Source organism: Pteropus alecto, unplaced genomic scaffold (genome assembly GCF_000325575.1).
Source record: "Pteropus alecto unplaced genomic scaffold, ASM32557v1 scaffold7, whole genome shotgun sequence".
Classification (NCBI taxonomy): domain Eukaryota; kingdom Metazoa; phylum Chordata; class Mammalia; order Chiroptera; family Pteropodidae; genus Pteropus; species Pteropus alecto.
In genome coordinates this window covers 58,819,352-58,837,906 of record NW_006494614.1, presented here as the reverse complement: position 1 = coordinate 58,837,906, position 18,555 = coordinate 58,819,352, and the positions used below count along the sequence as shown (strand labels likewise).

Genomic DNA, 18,555 nt, shown 5'->3' with positions numbered 1-18,555 from the left:
CCAAGAAGAAGGAAAAATGGAGAAATCTCTCAATTCTTCCCCATCCCAGAAATCAAGCCCCAGGAGACACAAAACTAGAATTAGGACCCAAAGAGTTCTTCCACAGAGAAAAAGAAGTCTGCAAAACAGTTCATAAGACACAGGAGAGAAAATATCTAAAGGAATTTAATTTGGGTTCCTACTTTTGAGGTCCATAAATAGAGATGTCAATCATGGAATTTTAACAGTCATTTCTACAGCTGTTCTTAGGAAGGTAAAAAAAAAAATTCATTTCCCATGACTATCTTAAAAACACAAGAATACACAGCACAATGTGTCTATTAAGCCGCCTGTTAGCATTGGTGAAATGAAAAGTAAACAGCTGGTCAGTGCGCATTCACTGTGAGCCACTGAAAGTGGAAAGCCACTGTTGTGGCCATGTCGCTTAAAGAAATGAGAATGTTTATCGTTTCAGGTGAGGAAGTTTTGACAAGATCTACCTTACTACACCCTTAAAAACATTTATTCCTGACATTTGAAATGCACTGCCTGTGTTCTTAGCAATACTGACCATGATGCCTGAGACAACTCCCACTGCTTTGTCAACAAATAAACTGGCTCACGTAGAAACCGGTTTCTGAATTAAAAAGTGACAGTCCTGCTGCCCCTTCAGCCATCATGGTGTGGTGTCCTAACCTGAAATCCTTTGCTCTGAGGACCCACATAGAACTGCTTTTTAAAATGATGAACAGAATTGTATTTTTATTACCTGAGCAATACATGGTCACTGCATCCAAACTAGAAAATACAAAAAACAGCAATAGCTACCTCATACCCATTACTCCTCTAAATAGGTGCTTATATCAATTCATTTAATCCTCACAATAGCCCTTTGAGAAAGGCACTGTTTAGCCTCCCATTTTACAGATGAAGAAACTGAGGCACAGCTCCAACCATAATATTGTTCTCTATATTATGCTACTGCCATGCAGTGGAGCCCTCTGGAGCATTAATAGTGATGTGAGAGAATATTTAATAACATGAAAATCATAACTACGGCTACCAGTTGTTCAAGCTACTAACGTTCCCAGTAGCACAGAGCTGGTAAGAGGCAGAACTGAAGTTCAAACTCAAGTGGACTGCATGTGAAGATTGTCATTGTAGACACTGCACTATAAGAAAATGTCCTAAAATGATCCCTCTTAACATATTCACATAAATTCTTTCACATTTTGGACCATATGGTATGTACTGAATAATTTTGTATCTCTGAAATGCATATGTTGAAGCCGTTAACCCCCAATGGGATGGTACTGAGAAGTGGCCTTTGGGAGGTAATTAGATTTAGATGAGGCCATGAGGGTGGGACTCTCATGGTAGGATTAGTGTCCTTATAAGAAAAGGAAGAGAAACCAGAGCTTCCTTTCTTTGCCATTGCTAGACACAGTGAGAAGGTGGCCATCTTCTCACCTAGAACTGAGTTGGCCAGCACCTTGATCTTGGGCTTCCAGACTCCAGAACTCTGAGAAATAAATTTCTGTTGTTTAAGCCAGCCCAATCAATGGCATTTTGTTATAGCAGCCTGAACAGAATAAGCTGATGTACATATATAAACAAAAATCATAGCTTATGAGATATTTTTAAAGATGCTTTTTAATATCTTTTCATCTCATTATATATTTTTACCACATGATTTTACATGATTCTATGGAATCACAATGTAGGAATATAGCATAATTTATCAAACAGATCTACAATGGTTGGACACTTAGTTTGGTTCTTTACATAAAGATCCAACAAAAACCCCCGCTGGTGAATACTTGCATACGTATTTGATAGCATGGAATTGCTGAGTCAAAGAATATTAGGGGCATTTAAAAAAGCCATTTGCTATGGCCATGCCACCCGGAACACACCTGATCCTGTCTGATCTCAGAAGCTAAGCAGGGCCGGGCCTGGTTAGTACTTGGATGCAAAACCACCTAGGAAGACCAAGTGCTCTAGGCGTAAAAAATAAAAAATAAATAAATAAAAATAAAATAAGACATCATCAAGACATGACGATGACTCAGAAAGCCTGGGATCCACATTTTTTTCAGTTTTATTTTAAGGGGTTTCTCATTTGCTATGCTTTTGTATAGGATACGAGTTTATTGGTAATATTACTTGGCACTCTAAAGGCTTGATCAATTTTATGTGATACTGTAATGTCACATTCAACAGTGAAAGGACTTCAAATTATATGATTGTCTATTAGCTTGCCTTAATCTAACTGTTCTAGTTTCTGGTCATCTTCCCTTAAAATGCTTTACAAGGGACACAACTCATAGCTTTTGCAATAACCCAGATCCTGGCTAGAAGCCAAATGTATTAAGGTAAATTGGAAATACCTACTTTCCAAAGACTCTCAACCAAATTTTCTTTCCTTAAATGATGGTTGTTCTCAATATGGTAGGAGCAAGGCATTTCTCCATTTTGTTCTACCAGTTCAGAGCCACACTAAACTAGACATTTGTTCTAAATTGGAAGGTATCTCTCTGACCAGGACTATTAACAGGGATGGTATTTAGAACAATGTTATTTATAGTATAGTAACTGGAAAATCTGTCAATGAAGTAAAACATGCCTTAACAAGCTGATTATAGTTATTGGCTGATAGAGGGAAATAAACTGCTCTCCAAAAGAACTTTTCACAAAAAAATAAAAATACTTAAAACTTTTTAGGGTATTTCACATAAAATAAAATGGAAAAATTTTAAGTGACAGAAAAACGTAAAAAATAAAAAATAAATCATCACCATGTTTTTTTGTTTTGTTTTGTTTTGGTTTTTTTTTTTTTACAATAATAGAAATAAAAAGAGAAAAGAAAAAGAGAAGGCTAGCGAACTAAACATCTGTCAAATCCAAAGAGATGAATCTCTCCTAATGACAAAGTTGTATCTCTTGATTCAACAGGTGCCAAGTAACCACTGATTATCTAATACTTTAAGATGCATAAGAACAGAAGATACACACTAGGCTGTTGTCTATTAATCTAGTTAACAACTTGTAGAATTTAGATTCAAGTGGTAACTCCCCATGCCTTCCGTTGATAAGGCTAGACATCTCTGACTCGACAACTCATCATTCACCAACCGTTTTCGTCTGCCTCCTAAATGCCTCTGCTTCACTACTGATCTTCTCTCCTTTAACTCACCAGCTTTTTCTCCAAGTCACAGTTCTGAGAACACTGTGTTTAGCAGAGCTGTGTTTAATGTTAAAATATGGTTGGTGGTATTGCATTTACGGTAGGATATATCCATCATCCTTAGGATGACATCTGAAGCCCTTGGCAATCTTGTAACGACTCCCCACCCGTTTTCTGGTATCTTTCTATGTGACACCCTCAATTCCCCAGTCTCTCTTCTAGTAACATGTGAACATGTCATGCCTTTGCTCATGACGTTCCTCTCCTAATGATACTTTTCCTTTAACTTCTTCATTGTAGGTTTCCATTCATCTCTCAAGACTTTGTTTAAACACCAATATTTGTGTCTCCAACTTCACGTTGTTTCTTCAATCTCATTGTCCATCATGAAAATAACTAATATCAACTAATATTTACAGGATGTTTGTGATTGACAAATCTTATTTAATCTTCCCAATCAGCCTGTGAGATAGGGACTATGATGATCCTCACTGTGGTAGATGAAGAAACTGAGGCTTAGAGACGGTAAGTGATCTGCCCAAGTTCTCACAGCTGATAAGAGGTGGAGGTAGCTCTGAATGCATAGAATCTAGAGCCAGCAACCATACCCTTGGCTCATGACTCTCAGATCAGGTTTCAGCTAAGCTGAGGTCATCCTAGGCAACCAGACACAGCCCTAGCTTTCACGAGTTGATGAGCTAACCTTGGAGGTGTGGGGGAGGTGGTTAGAGTCTCTAGTAGAGCTCTGAGACTCATCAAAATCTCCTACTAGAATTTACCCAGTTTGGAGAAGAGAAGAAGGCCACAAGGCAAGGCCCTGCTCTTCCCATTGCCAGCAACGGGAGGCTGGCATGCTTGCAAATGAATTTTAGATCCCAGGGCTTAGCATCCTGCCTTAGGAGTGTCCTATTCCATTTTATTTGCTGACACAACAGAGCAGTACAATTTGCATAGGGTGGTTCACCATCTGTGTTTCACTTGCGAGGATAATGTGTTGTTTTAAAAATAATAAGAATTTATTTACATCTACTCCCCCCTCCCATTTTCTCAGCAGCAAGTAATATAAAAAATGGAGGAAATTATCCCAACAAAAATATTTATGAGTAAATAGCTCACAGAAATGGTGAGGATGCTACTATCTAAATAATTCTGGTCCCACCCACTAAAACAAAGAACTAGGATATTCTCGACAGCATGATTGAATTGTGTGTAATTACCGCCAATGTTTTAAACATGACGATAATGAGAAAAGTATTAGCATTAGATAAGAGCAGCCTGAAAACATTTATTTTCCTGAGAGTATGAAGACTTCTTCTAGCTTTCATTCGAGGCATGGGAAAAATGCTATCCCTTATTACTGCTTTCTTATTTTCAGGCAGCTTGACTTGATGTCACTTTCATAGATTTCTTCGGTACATTTCTGGAAATGCAGCCTACGTGATAATATTTTAACTTGGATCATCTTGGCTAAACACATAGTTCTCTGTCGGCTTACAGCTACATACCCTATTTCATTGACAATTTTGCACGGGATGTTCCCTCTAACATTCTTCGTTTTTCTTCTTTGACAGATTCAAGGACTGCTGAATCTCTCGTGGTTAATCCATGCACATAGGTCTGAAAAGAAAGTCCTTATGTGACACTTACCATGGAAAGAAGGTAAGAAATTCTCTCCATTTTCAAGTGTGGCCTAGAAATTGGGGGCCTTATAAAGTTTCAGAAAATCCTTTACCAGCTGAAAATAGAAAATAAATTACATTCGCGGTTCTAATATCTTTTATTGTATGTACATTTTTATGGGTAGGCTATCACTTTCCTTAGATTATCTGGAAGATAATACATAATAAAGATGAATTCAAACAAAGATAGAAAAGTGTTGGGCTCAAACTCTTTAAAAAGACTAATGATACTCTCACAGTGCAAGTGTTAAGATCATATTTTAAGGACCTCTTTTAGAAACTGTTCCATTCGCAGAAAGAAAAAAGAAAGAGAGGAGAGAGAGAAAGAGAAAGAAGGGAAGGGAAGGAAGGGAAAAAAAGAAAAACGAACCCCCAAAACTGAATATTAGTTACTCTGAGTAGTTGCAAATTGTGGCTGTTCTCAAAAAGTTGGCAGATTTCAGCTGATGAATTTCAGTCCAGTGGCCAAGATGATCAACAAAATAAACCATTTATCAAATGTTAGGGACTTTTATCTGATTGTATTTTGTAGTGCAGCCAGACATAGTTCAAAAACATAGACAGAGCTGTCAGAATGAGGGGCTGAGAATGGTTATAGAAAAGAATAAAAGAGTGCCCCAAATGAATCCAATTTTGTTTAGTAGGATATATAGCTCTCCAAACATTTAAAGAAGAGAGACAGATCTTCACGCTCATCCTATTCTAGGGTATTTTTTAGAGCCTAGTGCTGTTCCTGACACAAGGTAGGTGTAAGGTGAATAAATTAGATTACGCAAGGGCAAGCCTAAGCTCTCAACTAAAATAAAATCATTTTCTGTTTATATAGCCAGGAGGTGGGTCTTACAGTAAGTTCCCAGATAATCTGTTAGCTATTTATTCATAAATATACAAACTGAAGGAATATAGGTCATCCAAGCATCCATCTATCCATACATTCATCCATCCATCCATCCATCCATCCATCCATCCATCCATTCAAAAAATCTTTACTGATTGCCTATTATTTACCTGTCATTAAGTTTGGCAATGGGAATACAGAGATGGAACAGAAATCCAAGACCTCTTTCTTCAGGAGGTGTATGTTCCGGTATGGTTTCAGAAAAGGTATACGGAAGAGTTTGTCATGGAAAATGCTCCACGTTTTCAAGTGAAACTTGATCCCTATAACACTGAGCTTATGATAAGGCAAGGGCAATAAATGGCAGTAAATATCGTCTCAAGGTTGGAAAAGATATTACAGATATAACCTTTACTGCTTAACTGAATATCTACTTGTGAAAAGATATATGCGCCCCTATGATCATTGCAGCATTATTTATAATAGCCAAGATACTGAAGCAACCTAAATATTCATTGACAGACTATTGGATAAATACAAAGTGGTATATATATATAATGGACTATTAGCCATAAAAAGAAATGAAATTTTGCCATTTGCAACAACATGGATGGACCTAGGGGGTACTATGCTAAACGATTTCACTTGTATGTGGAATCTAAATAACAAAATAAATGAACACAAAACAGAAACAGACTCATAGATACAGAGAACATTTTGACAGTTGCCAGATGGGAGGGGGATTGAGGGGATAGAGAAAAAAAGTGAAGAGATTAAGAAACTTATAACAAATTGCCAGTTATAAACAGTGAGGGGACGTACAGTACAGCACAGGGAATACAGTCTCTAATATTGTGATAACTACGTATGATGTCAGGTGGGTGCTAGAGTAATCGGGGGATCACTTCGTAGTCTAAATACTATGTTGCATGCCTGAAACTAATATAATCTTGTATGTCAACTGTAACTGAAAAGATGTTTTAAAAAGATCATACTGGTATTCTTGACTGTCCTCATTGACAAGCTTTATTACAAAGTAAATATGTGAAAGGCAGGGAAGCTGCACAGGCAAGTTCAGAGAAAACGTGCCTGCTGCCCCTGACGTCTATGTCATCTCTCCCCTGGGTAAACATGTCTGATGGGGTGGGGTCCTCCTTGGGAATTTACTCATGAAAGGAAAGATGCTAAATGGAAGGAAAATCAAAATGAAAAATTTACATCCTTTGATTGAGTGCATGTCAACCAGCTGGTGAGTTTCTGGAGCCTTCGCTTCTGATAAGGTGGAGGTCGGAGGGGAACGAACCATTTGTACAATCTCAGGGGCCCCAGCTCCCAAGGGGTGGGTCCCTGACCTACTTGTTTATACTCACAATACTGAACACCCAAACACGCTATTTGAGGTGCCGTGAGTGAAGACGGGGTGACTACAACTTAATATCGCTTGGAATCATGCAAAGTTTGTAGGGCTCCCCCAGTGAAATATTCTCCGGAAAGGAGGGGTGCAAAAATCTGTGTGAAATAGTCTGCCCAGGTGGTCCAGAAGTAGACGTTTAAAACCACAACTAAGACAGGATGCTTACTCAGAAGCTCTCCAGAAATAATGAGAAATAATTCCACAGTCCTGCTGAGGGAACCTGTCAGATGTACATGGACCAGAGAAAAGGCGCAGCAGGATGAGCACACGGCAGCCTATGGAGACCCTGACTGGAGTTCCGACTGACGTGCAAGCTCTGTCCCTTTAAGGGTGAGAAGCTCGGCTTCACGGTTCATCCTTTCAGCAAACCCGCCCGCAAGACCAAGACGAGAAGCTCACAGCAGCCCCAACAGGCAGGCTCCCCTAAATCCAGGGACGTTTCCTCCTTCAGACCAGACAGTACTGATGTTGCCTGGGACGGCAATGAACTCTGGAAACCCTCACGGAAAAGTGACATTCATCATTCATTTTCATTGATTTTTCAATTCCGGTTAAATTGTGTTTGTCTTTTTTTTTGAGCTGTTATGTATGGGGCTAGAAATGCTTAATTCAACTCCCATAATTATATACTTATTGCAACTTAACCAAAACCCAAATGAAGAGATAATGAGCTTGAAACACATCTGTTGCCAAAATAAACCTTAAAAAATTGAATAATCCACTACATTATCACATTGATTTATAAATAGAGACTTACAAAACATTTTCTATCAGTAAAGAGAGTAGCTGAGATGGAGAAATCACTGCATTTTATCTTTCCCTTGTGAGAATTTTCAAGTACCAATGGGAGGATTGTGGGTTCTGGCAAAGTGTGTGTGTGTGTGTGTGTGTGTGTGTGTGTGTGTGTCTGTGTGTATGTGTGTGTGTATGTGTGTGTGCACGCACGCGCATATGTATGCACGTGTGCATACTGGGTGGGGAATAAAGAGAGTTAGAAAGTCATTACTTGCCTCCAAAGAAGATAATATGGCAGTCAGGCAGCCATATAATAGAGAATGAGAGACAAAATGAAGGAAATGGAATCAATATGTTCTTTTTTTCTTGCTTTCCTGTTTTTAATTAGAAAGAATTACATTTTCCAAATGAAAATCAGAGTTTCAGTGCAAATTTCATTCTCGCCCTCATTTCCAATAATTTCCCATTTCTAGTTACTGTTTCCTGCCCCTCAAATGTAAAATCTTAGTGTCGTTTCCAAGTCATTCTTGCCTATATGCAAAAAACCATTTAATAGGGATATTTTAAGATGTCTCAAACTGTGCTAGGCAGTGGGGAGACATACATACATATGATCAGAGTCTCTGTTCTCAAGTAATTTACAGTGGAGGCCAGCATTGCTCTACAGAGCAGTCTATGATGATGGTAATATTTTACATCCGTTCTGGCCAATACAGTAGCCACTAGCCACATGAGGCTACCGAGCACTTGAAATGTGGATCGTTTGAGAACCCGATTTTTACATTTTAATTTCAACTACTGTAAATTAAAATTTAAATAAATACATGTGACTAGTGGTTATTACATGGGACCACACACAGGTCTAGACAAAAAGGGGATATTCTTTAATGAGACAAATGGCAACTTAAAAGAGCATGTGGCAAATGCCATGTGATGGCTACAGGTAAGTGCAGGTGGAGATCAGAGGAAGAACAAGACTGTAGAAGACTCAGGTGGAGGAGGATGGCTTCTTAGAGGAAGTGGATCTAACCCAGAATCATGGGAGAGGCTACAGCATGGAAAGCAGGAGAGAAGGCATTTCTGACCCAGGATTTGTTTAATCAGAAACACTGAGGGGAAAATGCACAGCAGTGACCCCATGGCAGATGGTTCTTGTAGAAGATTGAAGGTGACTGCAGGGGGTCATACATATGAAGTGCGGCCACATAGGGAGCAAGGAATTCCAAAATGGAACAGATTTGGGGTGGGCAGGGTGGGGGGTGGATGGGACTCCCCAAGTTGGTATGGTATGCTGTGTTTGAAGGGTCAGGAGGCTCTCCTGAAGGGAGCCTGCGGTGGGTTACAGGGCAGACCTGGAACTCAGGGGAAAGGGCAGAGCCAAGAGGCACATGTAGGGACGTAAATGGGACAGTTTGCCACTCACTCCCTCTGATGTCATATCTAATATTACCAATAATTGTCCACATGTGGAAATGGGCCCAACATTTCCAGAATTTCTGATTTTCAGAAAGGTTGGAAGTAGGAATTTTTAAAAAAAGAAATACAAAATCCAAATATTTTGACATGGAAACTAATGTGAAAATTTTAAAACACCCTGGGTCAAACCAAAGAGCAAGAGTATGGACCGACTGAGGTCCATGTGTCACCTGTTTGTGACACCTGACCTAGAAGATGGATAATGTTTCTTAGAGACAGCCTAATGGTAAAAAACGCAGAGACTGAAGGAAGAGAGAGGTTCTCGGGGAAAACAGAGGGGCATGCGGCAGAGAGTTTGGGAAAGAACAGAGGTGAGTTGAAGGCACCTGGCTCTGATGAGGAAAGCGTCGTTGATCTTAGACAAAGCCACCTCCCTCCCCGTCCTTCCTTCCTTCCTTCATCCCTCCCTCTCCCTCTTGGCAGAAAGATAAGGAGAGGAGTTCACAGTTACTAGGGCCTCAAGAAGAAGTGGTCGGTGAGGAAACAGAGCAGCTTGAATTAATTCAGATAATTCTAGATGGTATTGCTTTTTATAGTGTGGGGTTTTTTTTTTTTTTTGGTTCACATAATATCCCATTTCCTTTTATAGATTCTTCCCACCCAACCATGCGTAAATATCTAATTTCCGCCTTTACTATATAAAGCTCCACATCTTCCCTCATGTGAGAGCTACATTTGAATTTCATGAAGAAAATGGGTGCCTTTCAGCTCACCTCCCGGTCCAGCAGTGCAGGTGACACGACGGTGACAATGTCTCCTTTCTCAGGATCGATGTAGAACATGTTGGGAGATGGCTTGTCAGGTGTCTGCTGACGGATATTATACCGCAGGAGGGCATTATCTGTGGCTGGGTCATCTGCATCAAAGGCTGTCATCCGCATCACCGTGGTCCCTAAGGGGGCAGGACAGAAGGACGGGAGATGGTCATTTGGGGGACATCGACAGGCAGAGCCCCTGTCCCCCATCCAGGCAATGGCAATGAAGTGATGTGCCAATCACTTTCCAAATTAAAAATGGAAAGTGTTTCTTTAGCTCTGTGATGGTTTAGCTTGTCTTCTCCACTCCCTCCCTGCTCCATCATGTTAAAAGACCTGAAATAAAGAAAAGATATCTTTGCTGTTCAGGAGATTGACAGCCTAATTTTTCCTTCTGCTGATATGCTGTTCATTTTCACGGGCTTTCATTCCATTGTAGATGTGGCCCCATGACAATGGCCTTCATTTTAAAAGCCCTTATTGAAAGCCTACTACACGTGGGGCCCTGGGCCAGGTGCAAAAAGGCACATTCCCCAGTGTCCAGCAGGTCAGTGATTAGTAGCAGAGAGAGCATGTAGAAAGGTAAAAATACTAAAGAATATCAAGTACATTGAGAGAGGGCTTTATGAATACAGAAGAGAACAGCCTCATTTAACCTGGGTTCGGAAAAGCTCTCTGGTGCCTAGGGGGAAGTAATGGGAAAAGATATGCCAATTGAAGGAACATGAACAAACATTGATTGAGCGTTCCCTATTGTGGCAGCCACACTGTCTTAGGCACTTTAATTACAAAGACAATATGAAGATGAGGGTGACATGAGGACTATTAGGTATGTCAAGGGTTGATAAGAGTGTCAGATACAGGGTCTTGCTCGCACATAGCTGACATGAATGGGAATTGGTCAATTTTCAGGGAAAATTGAGCAGCGACTAGTAGAAAAAAAAAAATGCATTCATCCCCTTGGCATCTACCCTCGAGAAACACTCACAGGAGGGTTTTTGCCAAGTGTGTTCGTGGCAGGATTATCCACCACAGTGAAATATTGAGAAACAGAATAACTGTCCAACAACAGAGGAATTGCTGATGGTATCCCCGCACTAAGAAACATTTTGTAGCAGTTTAAAAAAGTTTGTAGATCTAATGTGCTCTAACATGGAGTGCTCGCCGAGAGAGAGCATTAAGTGAAAAATATCAGGTTGAAGGATGTTATTCACAGTACGGTATCATTTTGTGAACCTGCCGGCACAGAGAAAGTTCTACAATACTTTATGCATCTGTTTTGCAGGTACAGTTTATACGTGTAAGTGCATAGAAGCAGCTCTATAAAGGTGAACTTTGCATGGGTTATGGTGGCTAAATTTGGGAAAGGAGAGGGGACTTGGATTAAGGATGGTGACAAAGGAAGATTTTGGCTCAGTTTGTAATGGTTTGGTCATTTTTACAAGGAGAATATATTGCTTTTGCAATTAAAATTTAATTTAAAAGGATCATAATCATAAGCACTGATAGAAGCGTGGTCTAGAGCAGAATCAGGCACGTTTGCCTGCTGGTCTCAGCAATTGTGAGCTATCATATTTAGCTCAGGGTGACCTGCCCGACCATAATTTTTCATGGCAGTTTAGTCTCCTATGAATATAGAATCCCACCTTCTGGTTCTGAAGCCTTTTGGATCCACAAAGTGTGACCTAACTGGTAAGAGATGAAAGCAGTAGACCTACAGTTCCTAGCAGGAATATTTACATGTATATATAAAATATTGATGCTTAAAGGAAACAGAATTCACCCAGTTCAGCCACCACCCCGGTATGTCTTTTACTTACATAACAGTGCTTCTCAAACCGTCAGAGCCAATTTACTTTTTCTCATAGTAGGAATCAGATTGTTAGCCATTATGTCTGACTGATCAGGCAAACAAGGGGGAGTCTGACCAAACTAAAGCCGGATCAGTTTGTTAAGTAGTCTCAGTTAATTTCACCAGTGTTGCCATCAAGGCTAATGTATCAAGATGTGACTCTATTCTACCTCGCTTCTTTGCCCTTCCTTGTTTCTTTGTAAGAATGTTGCAAGGCAAACCTTTGGGTCCAGTGCAAGAATAGAAAATTCTTGGCATGTGCAAGCCCCTTGCCTTTGGAAGATATCAGCAAACCATTTGGCACTCTGTTTCCCATTAAGTTATGGAATCAGGGTTCTTTCTCAACCCACTGGTCCAGATGGCCAGTCTCAGTACATCAGTTTAGTGTGAACAGTGACACTTACTTGCCTTCCTGGTTTAGGAAAACAGGCATACTTGGGGATCTCTATCAGAAATGAGAAGTAGCTTTCAGGCCTGCAATCTCACCCAGTGACGGGCAAAGTGAGGTATGTGGGGCCAAAGGCATGGAAAGAGGCCTCAGCCCCACCAAGTCCTCACCAAATAGTCTCTGGTTAAGTAAGCATGACCCAGTGTCTTGCACTTTGTTAGTGTCTAATGAATGCTTGATTGATGGAATCTGTGTCCTATTTAATCTGCCTTTAATTGCAGTCAAAGATGAACGAGCAAAAGAAAGTATAAAAATGAAGTCATCGTGACTTTTGACTGTCATGGTCAAAACCTCTCAGATTTATGAGTTTTCCAGTTTTCATCAGGAATTCATTGATAATGTCTTTTTTAGTCGTTATTTTTTACAGATTCGCTAACATGACATAATAAAAGGTTATGTAATATTTCCAAGGTTACACAGAAATATTTTTTTTTATTTTAACGAATAGCTAGAGAGCAAGTAAACTTGGTCTTCGGTCCTGCCTTTTTCTTAACCCAGGCGTGAATACATACCCGGATTTACTTCCGAGACTGACCTCTACGGAGACCGCCTATGTCAGGAGATAGGTTTGCAGCAATGAAGAAAAAGATTGTAAGGTAACATATCCAGGTTTAGGTCTTTACTATGAGAACGTGGGCTAGTTATTCAAACCTCCCCAAGCCTCAATCTCCCCTTTACAACATGAAGACACTACTAACACTTTTCTCTCGGTTCCTGTAAAGATTTAATGGGATAATATATTAAAGAACTCAATATAGTGCCTGATGCATTAGTGCTCTGAGGAGGATGCCTTTTATGATCAAATCTGCAGTGCAGGCAATGGCCTCAGACAAAGGAGCTCAGAATTAAATTGTCCACAAAACCTGGCATGCAAGGTGGCCCTGCCTCGCCCTCTCCCTTCTACCTTGCCCATTGCTCTTAGTTTCTAGATTTGGGTTTCTATTATGGAGATCACAACTCTATACCAACACACACACACTCACACACACTCTGTAGTTTGCACTGCTTTTCCACATGATACTCTAGTGGATCAAGGCTCTATTCTGAGTACCAGTCCATTTGGTGGGTTTAATATCTTGCTCTTGCCAGCTCCTCCCTTGGCAGCTGGGTCATATTTTTCGTACTTTTAAGTTCTACAATGGCTGGATAAACCTACTTCCTAAGCCAGCATTTCCTAAGTTGTAGCCAAGGAACTCTGGTTCCATGGGCTCAGCAGAGAAACAAATGTGGAAAATATGTGGTAACCATAGTTTTAAGCCAGTTTTCTCTTGGAAAATGGTTAAGTGCCCCTATGAGCAAATGCATATTGAAAATCTCCAAGAGAGGGTCAAATCTGCAGAATTCCCCAAATTTCTCTGTTGATGAATCTCTTTATTTAAAGAAAATCTTTATGTGAGGGGCTGCATAGTCCTAAATTTGAGCTCTTGGAGGGCACATGCTGTGTTTTGTTCATATTCGTAAACTCAGTATCTGATACGTAGTAGGATGCCTTGTTGTTTGAGTAAAATTGCATTCTTATAATTCACTGTAGCTTTGCCTCTTCCACACTGATCAGAAGTCATGGATAACTTGTCTACAGTGCTGTCGGGGCATTTTTCACAACCAGGCATGCTTCACTACCTCCTCTGAGCTCTTTTTTGCCCCTTGGAGTCCCTTGTTGGAACTGGTTTCAGCAGTCATCACTAATTGCAAGTCTCGGGCAGATATTAAGCACGTAACAATAAGCATGACAGCTGTTCCCACTGCCTATGGGAGGCATCGGTACCCTCCCCCTTACCTGAGCCCACTCCTAGGCTCTAAGGAAAAGGGCTCATTGATTTCCATCAGCCCAGAAGCTTCCTGTCTGTGCTTATTTCATGCCAATGTGTGCTTTTTGATGGCAGAGAAATGATAATTACATGATAGACATGGGTATGGATTCTCCACACACAGCACATTTCTGTCTTCTCCCTTGTCACAATATTCTCCTGAGCATCAAAATAAATGATAATCACCCTGTCACTCCCAGAGCCATATGAACTAGAAGTGGCCCCTCCAAAGCAAAATAAAAGAATTCCAAGTGGCTAGCTGAAAGTCTCAAATCGGGCCATTATTTTCCTTTGTCGAAGGACATGGCTGCCAACGCGACAGGCTGATAAACAATTATGATTGTTTTGTCTTAGATAGCCCCTTCCTCTTGGCTGTATTTCTCTGATTAAAGTGCTGCCTAGTGTCATGACCTTGAAAGCTGGTGTTGACAGGTTTGTCTCTCTGTGACTTTGAGCCCAGTTATGCCTTTGAGAAGCAGAGCGCAGATCAGAAGGTGAGGGGCTAGTTTCAACTTCCATGAAAGGTCAGCCAGCCTCAAGTGGGAGGCTCCAAAAGATGGCTTGCTAAGTGCCACAGGTAATGAAATTATTCTGTTCTGGAAATCTTTTTACTTCATCCCAAAACATTTTTCTCACATGATCAAAAATGTCAGCCTCTTTTTTTTTTTTAAACCGTATTCCCATGAGCAAATAATATATCAAGACAAGGACATTCAGATCTGATAGCACAGTTGGGGCAATGTATCTTTCCAGGGAGATGCAGAGTACCAAATCCAGTATGAGCAGAAATGGAAGATGTCACTAAGTGAGCTCTCTGGATGTAACAAAATGTTGCATCATCATAAAACATCAAATTTGTGAGAGGAGGTAGTGGGTTTTAAAGCGACCCAAACACTGATCTGTGACTGAATTAAGAGATGTGCCTCAAACGTTACTGACAAGAGAATGTGACCATGGATACTGCATTGCACAACTTATTCTCCATATCAGAACAGAGTCCTTAGACTATCGGTACCTAAACCTGTTCAGCCAGGTGAAAGAAAGGAACATAGAAGCATCTTGGGGTATGTCTAATTGCACTGATGCCAACTTGAAACTAAATTTTTCTTGAGGGCCCTTCAGGTTGAGAGGGTTCTGGGTACTTTGATTTGAAACACCCAACCTGAGAGTTCTAGATGTGGGATGACAAACCGGCCAGTTTGCCTGGGACTTAGGGAATTCCAGGACAGTCTGGGGCAAACCAGATGAGTTTGTTACCCTACAGGCCAAGTTTTGCTTTCAGAGGTAGACACATCCCTTGGCTGTGACCATCAGAGGACAGACATGAGACTTGTTATGAATGTAACTTTAATGGCCCAAGACACAGACCACGGCCATTCCTTCGACTCAACACCAGTCACACCAATCTAGGGTTGCTTTTTGACCAAGCAGGTGGTCACAACCCAGTTCTCTCCCAACAGTTCTTAATAACGAAGAGAGAGACCTCAGTGTGCAAACTCAAGGTTGAACAGTACTAGAGGCACCATTAGGGTGTGGGCTGTCTCATTTAAAACCCTCACCATTTGCCAACGGGGCATCCTTAAGCATATTCCTTTATTTAGTCAAACCCCAACTTTTTCATTTACAAAACAGCATCTCCCTTAATTGGCTGTTATGGGCATTGAACGAATTAATTCACTATTTCTCAAACTTTATTTTTTCATCATCAAGAGACAAAGAGTCTTTTTAGACATTTTTTTTCCTACTCACCACCCCCCGCAGTAGATATACTGTATATTTATGTACTATGGCCCTTTGCAGAGCCACAAACCATTGTAATATCTAATCTCTTCAATGTTCCCCCAAAGAACCAATTTTCTTCCCTGTTGGGGTGATATTGTCCCCACTGAGAATGCATAAATTAATGAATATAAAGCCCAATGCCTTGGCAATGGTAAATACTCAAGAGATGTAAGTTTTATTGTTATTTTTATTTGCTACTCAGTTCTGGGGGACCCAGTGCTGTGTGCAGTAATGACAAGCAAAACACCTTGTAGGACCCAACCACTTAGAGTTGAATTCATACTCTTTCTTGGACTCACACTCAGGAGCTATAGGAGCAGGAATTAATTAAAATCTCGTAAGGAAACAATTCCTTTCTTTCCTTAGACAAGCCTAGAAACTTTGGTTGCGTGCATGCATTCATGAATCAACTTCCTCTGGTCTTATCAATGTTTCTGTGTATACAGGAATAGGAAAACTGTCAAATGATTAGTCGACAAAAGATAACCAAACCAATCTGATAGGTATCCACAGGCAGCCCACATTCTGCAGTGTGTGCATTCCTGAAAAGTCATCCATGTAATGAATCGTAAACAATGTCTTATTTTCCCCTTGACCTACATTAGCATTTCAGAACTGCTTTATCTTCACTCCTGAAGGAGTGTCCAGTTGGAAACCACTATTCATAATTCACTTTAAGCTTTTCTGCTTATCTCCAAAACACTCTCTTAGCAGGTGGGGTAGGAGGGGGTTGGCGCTCTGCTCTGGGTGTGGAGACTGTTGAAGAAAGCCGCGCCTGGATCCTCAGAGGGCATAGAGAAGTGCTTCTACCCTGACTCTGAGGAAGAAGAAAGGGGGAAAGCAGGCTGAGACTGAAAGCAAAGCTTGGGAGATTTAGCTTTGTCACCACTGCCCCTTTTGAGGGTATTTCCTTCTGTCCCCCAATTATCTAGGAATTGTCATTTATCAGCACCAAGATCCTCTCGCATTTTTCATATGATAGTCAGGCTGTGCACTAGACCCAGAAAGTTCTTGATAATGGGAGTTTTGATAAAGATGTCAATGACCTTTGGCCTCTCCTTCGACTGTAGCTCAGACCCACTGGTGTGACTCTCTGACCCCATTTCCGGAGTTTATTTTTAATGTGGAAGTTGCTATTTCAAATAACCAAAAAGCACAGCATTTTCTGGGGATGAACTAAAACAAAAAGCAACAGGTGCAGGTAAAGAGTTGATGAGAATAAAATGCAACCCGTTTCTCAAATGTTGGGCTTTTGGGGCCACCAATGATGTCACCACTAAATCACTGTTAATACTTTGACCACTGACCATTTTGATTGCTTAAAGGATGTATGTAACTGGCACAAAGTACATACTTCTGATGCAGGTTTTGAGTTGAGTAAGTAGCTTCAAATATGAAGACAACTCTGTTCTTAAAAATAAGAATGCCTTAAATTTTGAGACAGTTGCTCACTTCCTTTAATAGCAGCCACGAGCGCCTATGTGCAGCTGCAATTACCACAGGCTTGATTTGAAATGCAATAGACTTCTCTCAAATTTGCTTTACCTCCCTAGAGCTAGTTGGTTTTTTAAGTACAAATTGACAGTCAAATATGTAATAAGTTATGACAAGTTGAGCAATGGTTGTCTCCACCTGTTTTCAAAAGTTGTTTATTTCTATACTGATGAAGAGATGGTGGCGACAGAACCACTTTATGATTATTTTAATCCTTCAGTTGCTCCCGCTCTTCGTTCGCTCTTCGCAGAAACTTTGCTCTCCTTTTCTGGTGAGATATTGTTTAATTAAGCTTTGACAGACCAGGTTTTAGAACAATACCTGTTTTTGAGATTTAAGATAAGACGTGACTAAAATGTGAGGTCCTCCTGTCATGATGCATTTTATTGCCCTTGTTTCTTCATTTCGTACGGAATTTTAAACTAATATTTTTCTCAAACCTGTTAAAAATTTCGATTTAATCTTTCTATTATTTATTTACTTACGTGTAGCTCTTTTCAAAGGATACAGGATTCTCCATATTGAATTAACTGATCTAAAACATTTCAAAAAAGCAATTTTAAATGGAATATTTATCCTTAATATTCCAAAATAATAAGAAGAAATCTTTGTATTGGATAAACATGAAGTAGTGAAATTCTCAAATATGAAAATATTTTTTCATAAGACTCTAGAAACAACAAAAGGAAATTGTGTGTGTTTTTGTTTGCTTAACCAATTTAAACGATTTTAAAAAGGTAATTTTAATTCTCCTCAGAGCAGTGGTTTGCAATTAGGGGTGATTTTTTTTCTCCCAGGGCACACTGGGCAATGTCTGGAGACATTTTTGATTGTCACGACTGGGGTGGGGTATGTGATACTGGCATCTAGTGGGTAGAGGCCAGGGATGCTGCTAAACAGCCTACAATGCACAGAACAGTCTCACAAGAGAGAATTATGCAGCCCAAAATGCCAGTAGTGCTGAGGCTGAGAAACCCCATGTTAGAATCGTTCATACCAGTGTCCCTAAATGTGGCACTACTGGCCCTTTAAAAATCCTGCACTTGAACAATTGAAACCACAATTTGCCTCTCTTCTAGGAACTTCTAGTTGTGAAGTTTACTGAGGG

General features: G+C 40.3%; 1 protein-coding gene and 1 pseudogene across 2 annotated transcripts in view; one reads left to right on the top strand and one right to left on the bottom strand.

Annotated features, from left to right (window-relative positions):
- CDH13 (cadherin 13) overlaps positions 1-18,555 on the bottom strand; it is a 962,058-nt gene that overhangs the window by 213,384 nt on the left and 730,119 nt on the right. The window contains exons 7-8 of one of the 2 annotated variants that reach the window (XM_025042649.1): positions 10,022-10,200; positions 4,658-4,783 (exon numbers count right to left, since the gene is read on the bottom strand). In XM_025042649.1, coding sequence (XP_024898417.1) covers positions 4,673-4,783; positions 10,022-10,200 — 290 coding nt within the window. In that variant the 3' untranslated portion in view covers positions 4,658-4,672. Of the gene's footprint in view, positions 1-4,657; positions 4,784-10,021; positions 10,201-18,555 lie in introns of those variants that run through there. The other variant, XM_015600622.2, reaches the window with a different exon arrangement.
- Positions 1,868-1,986, top strand: LOC112475005 (annotated as a pseudogene).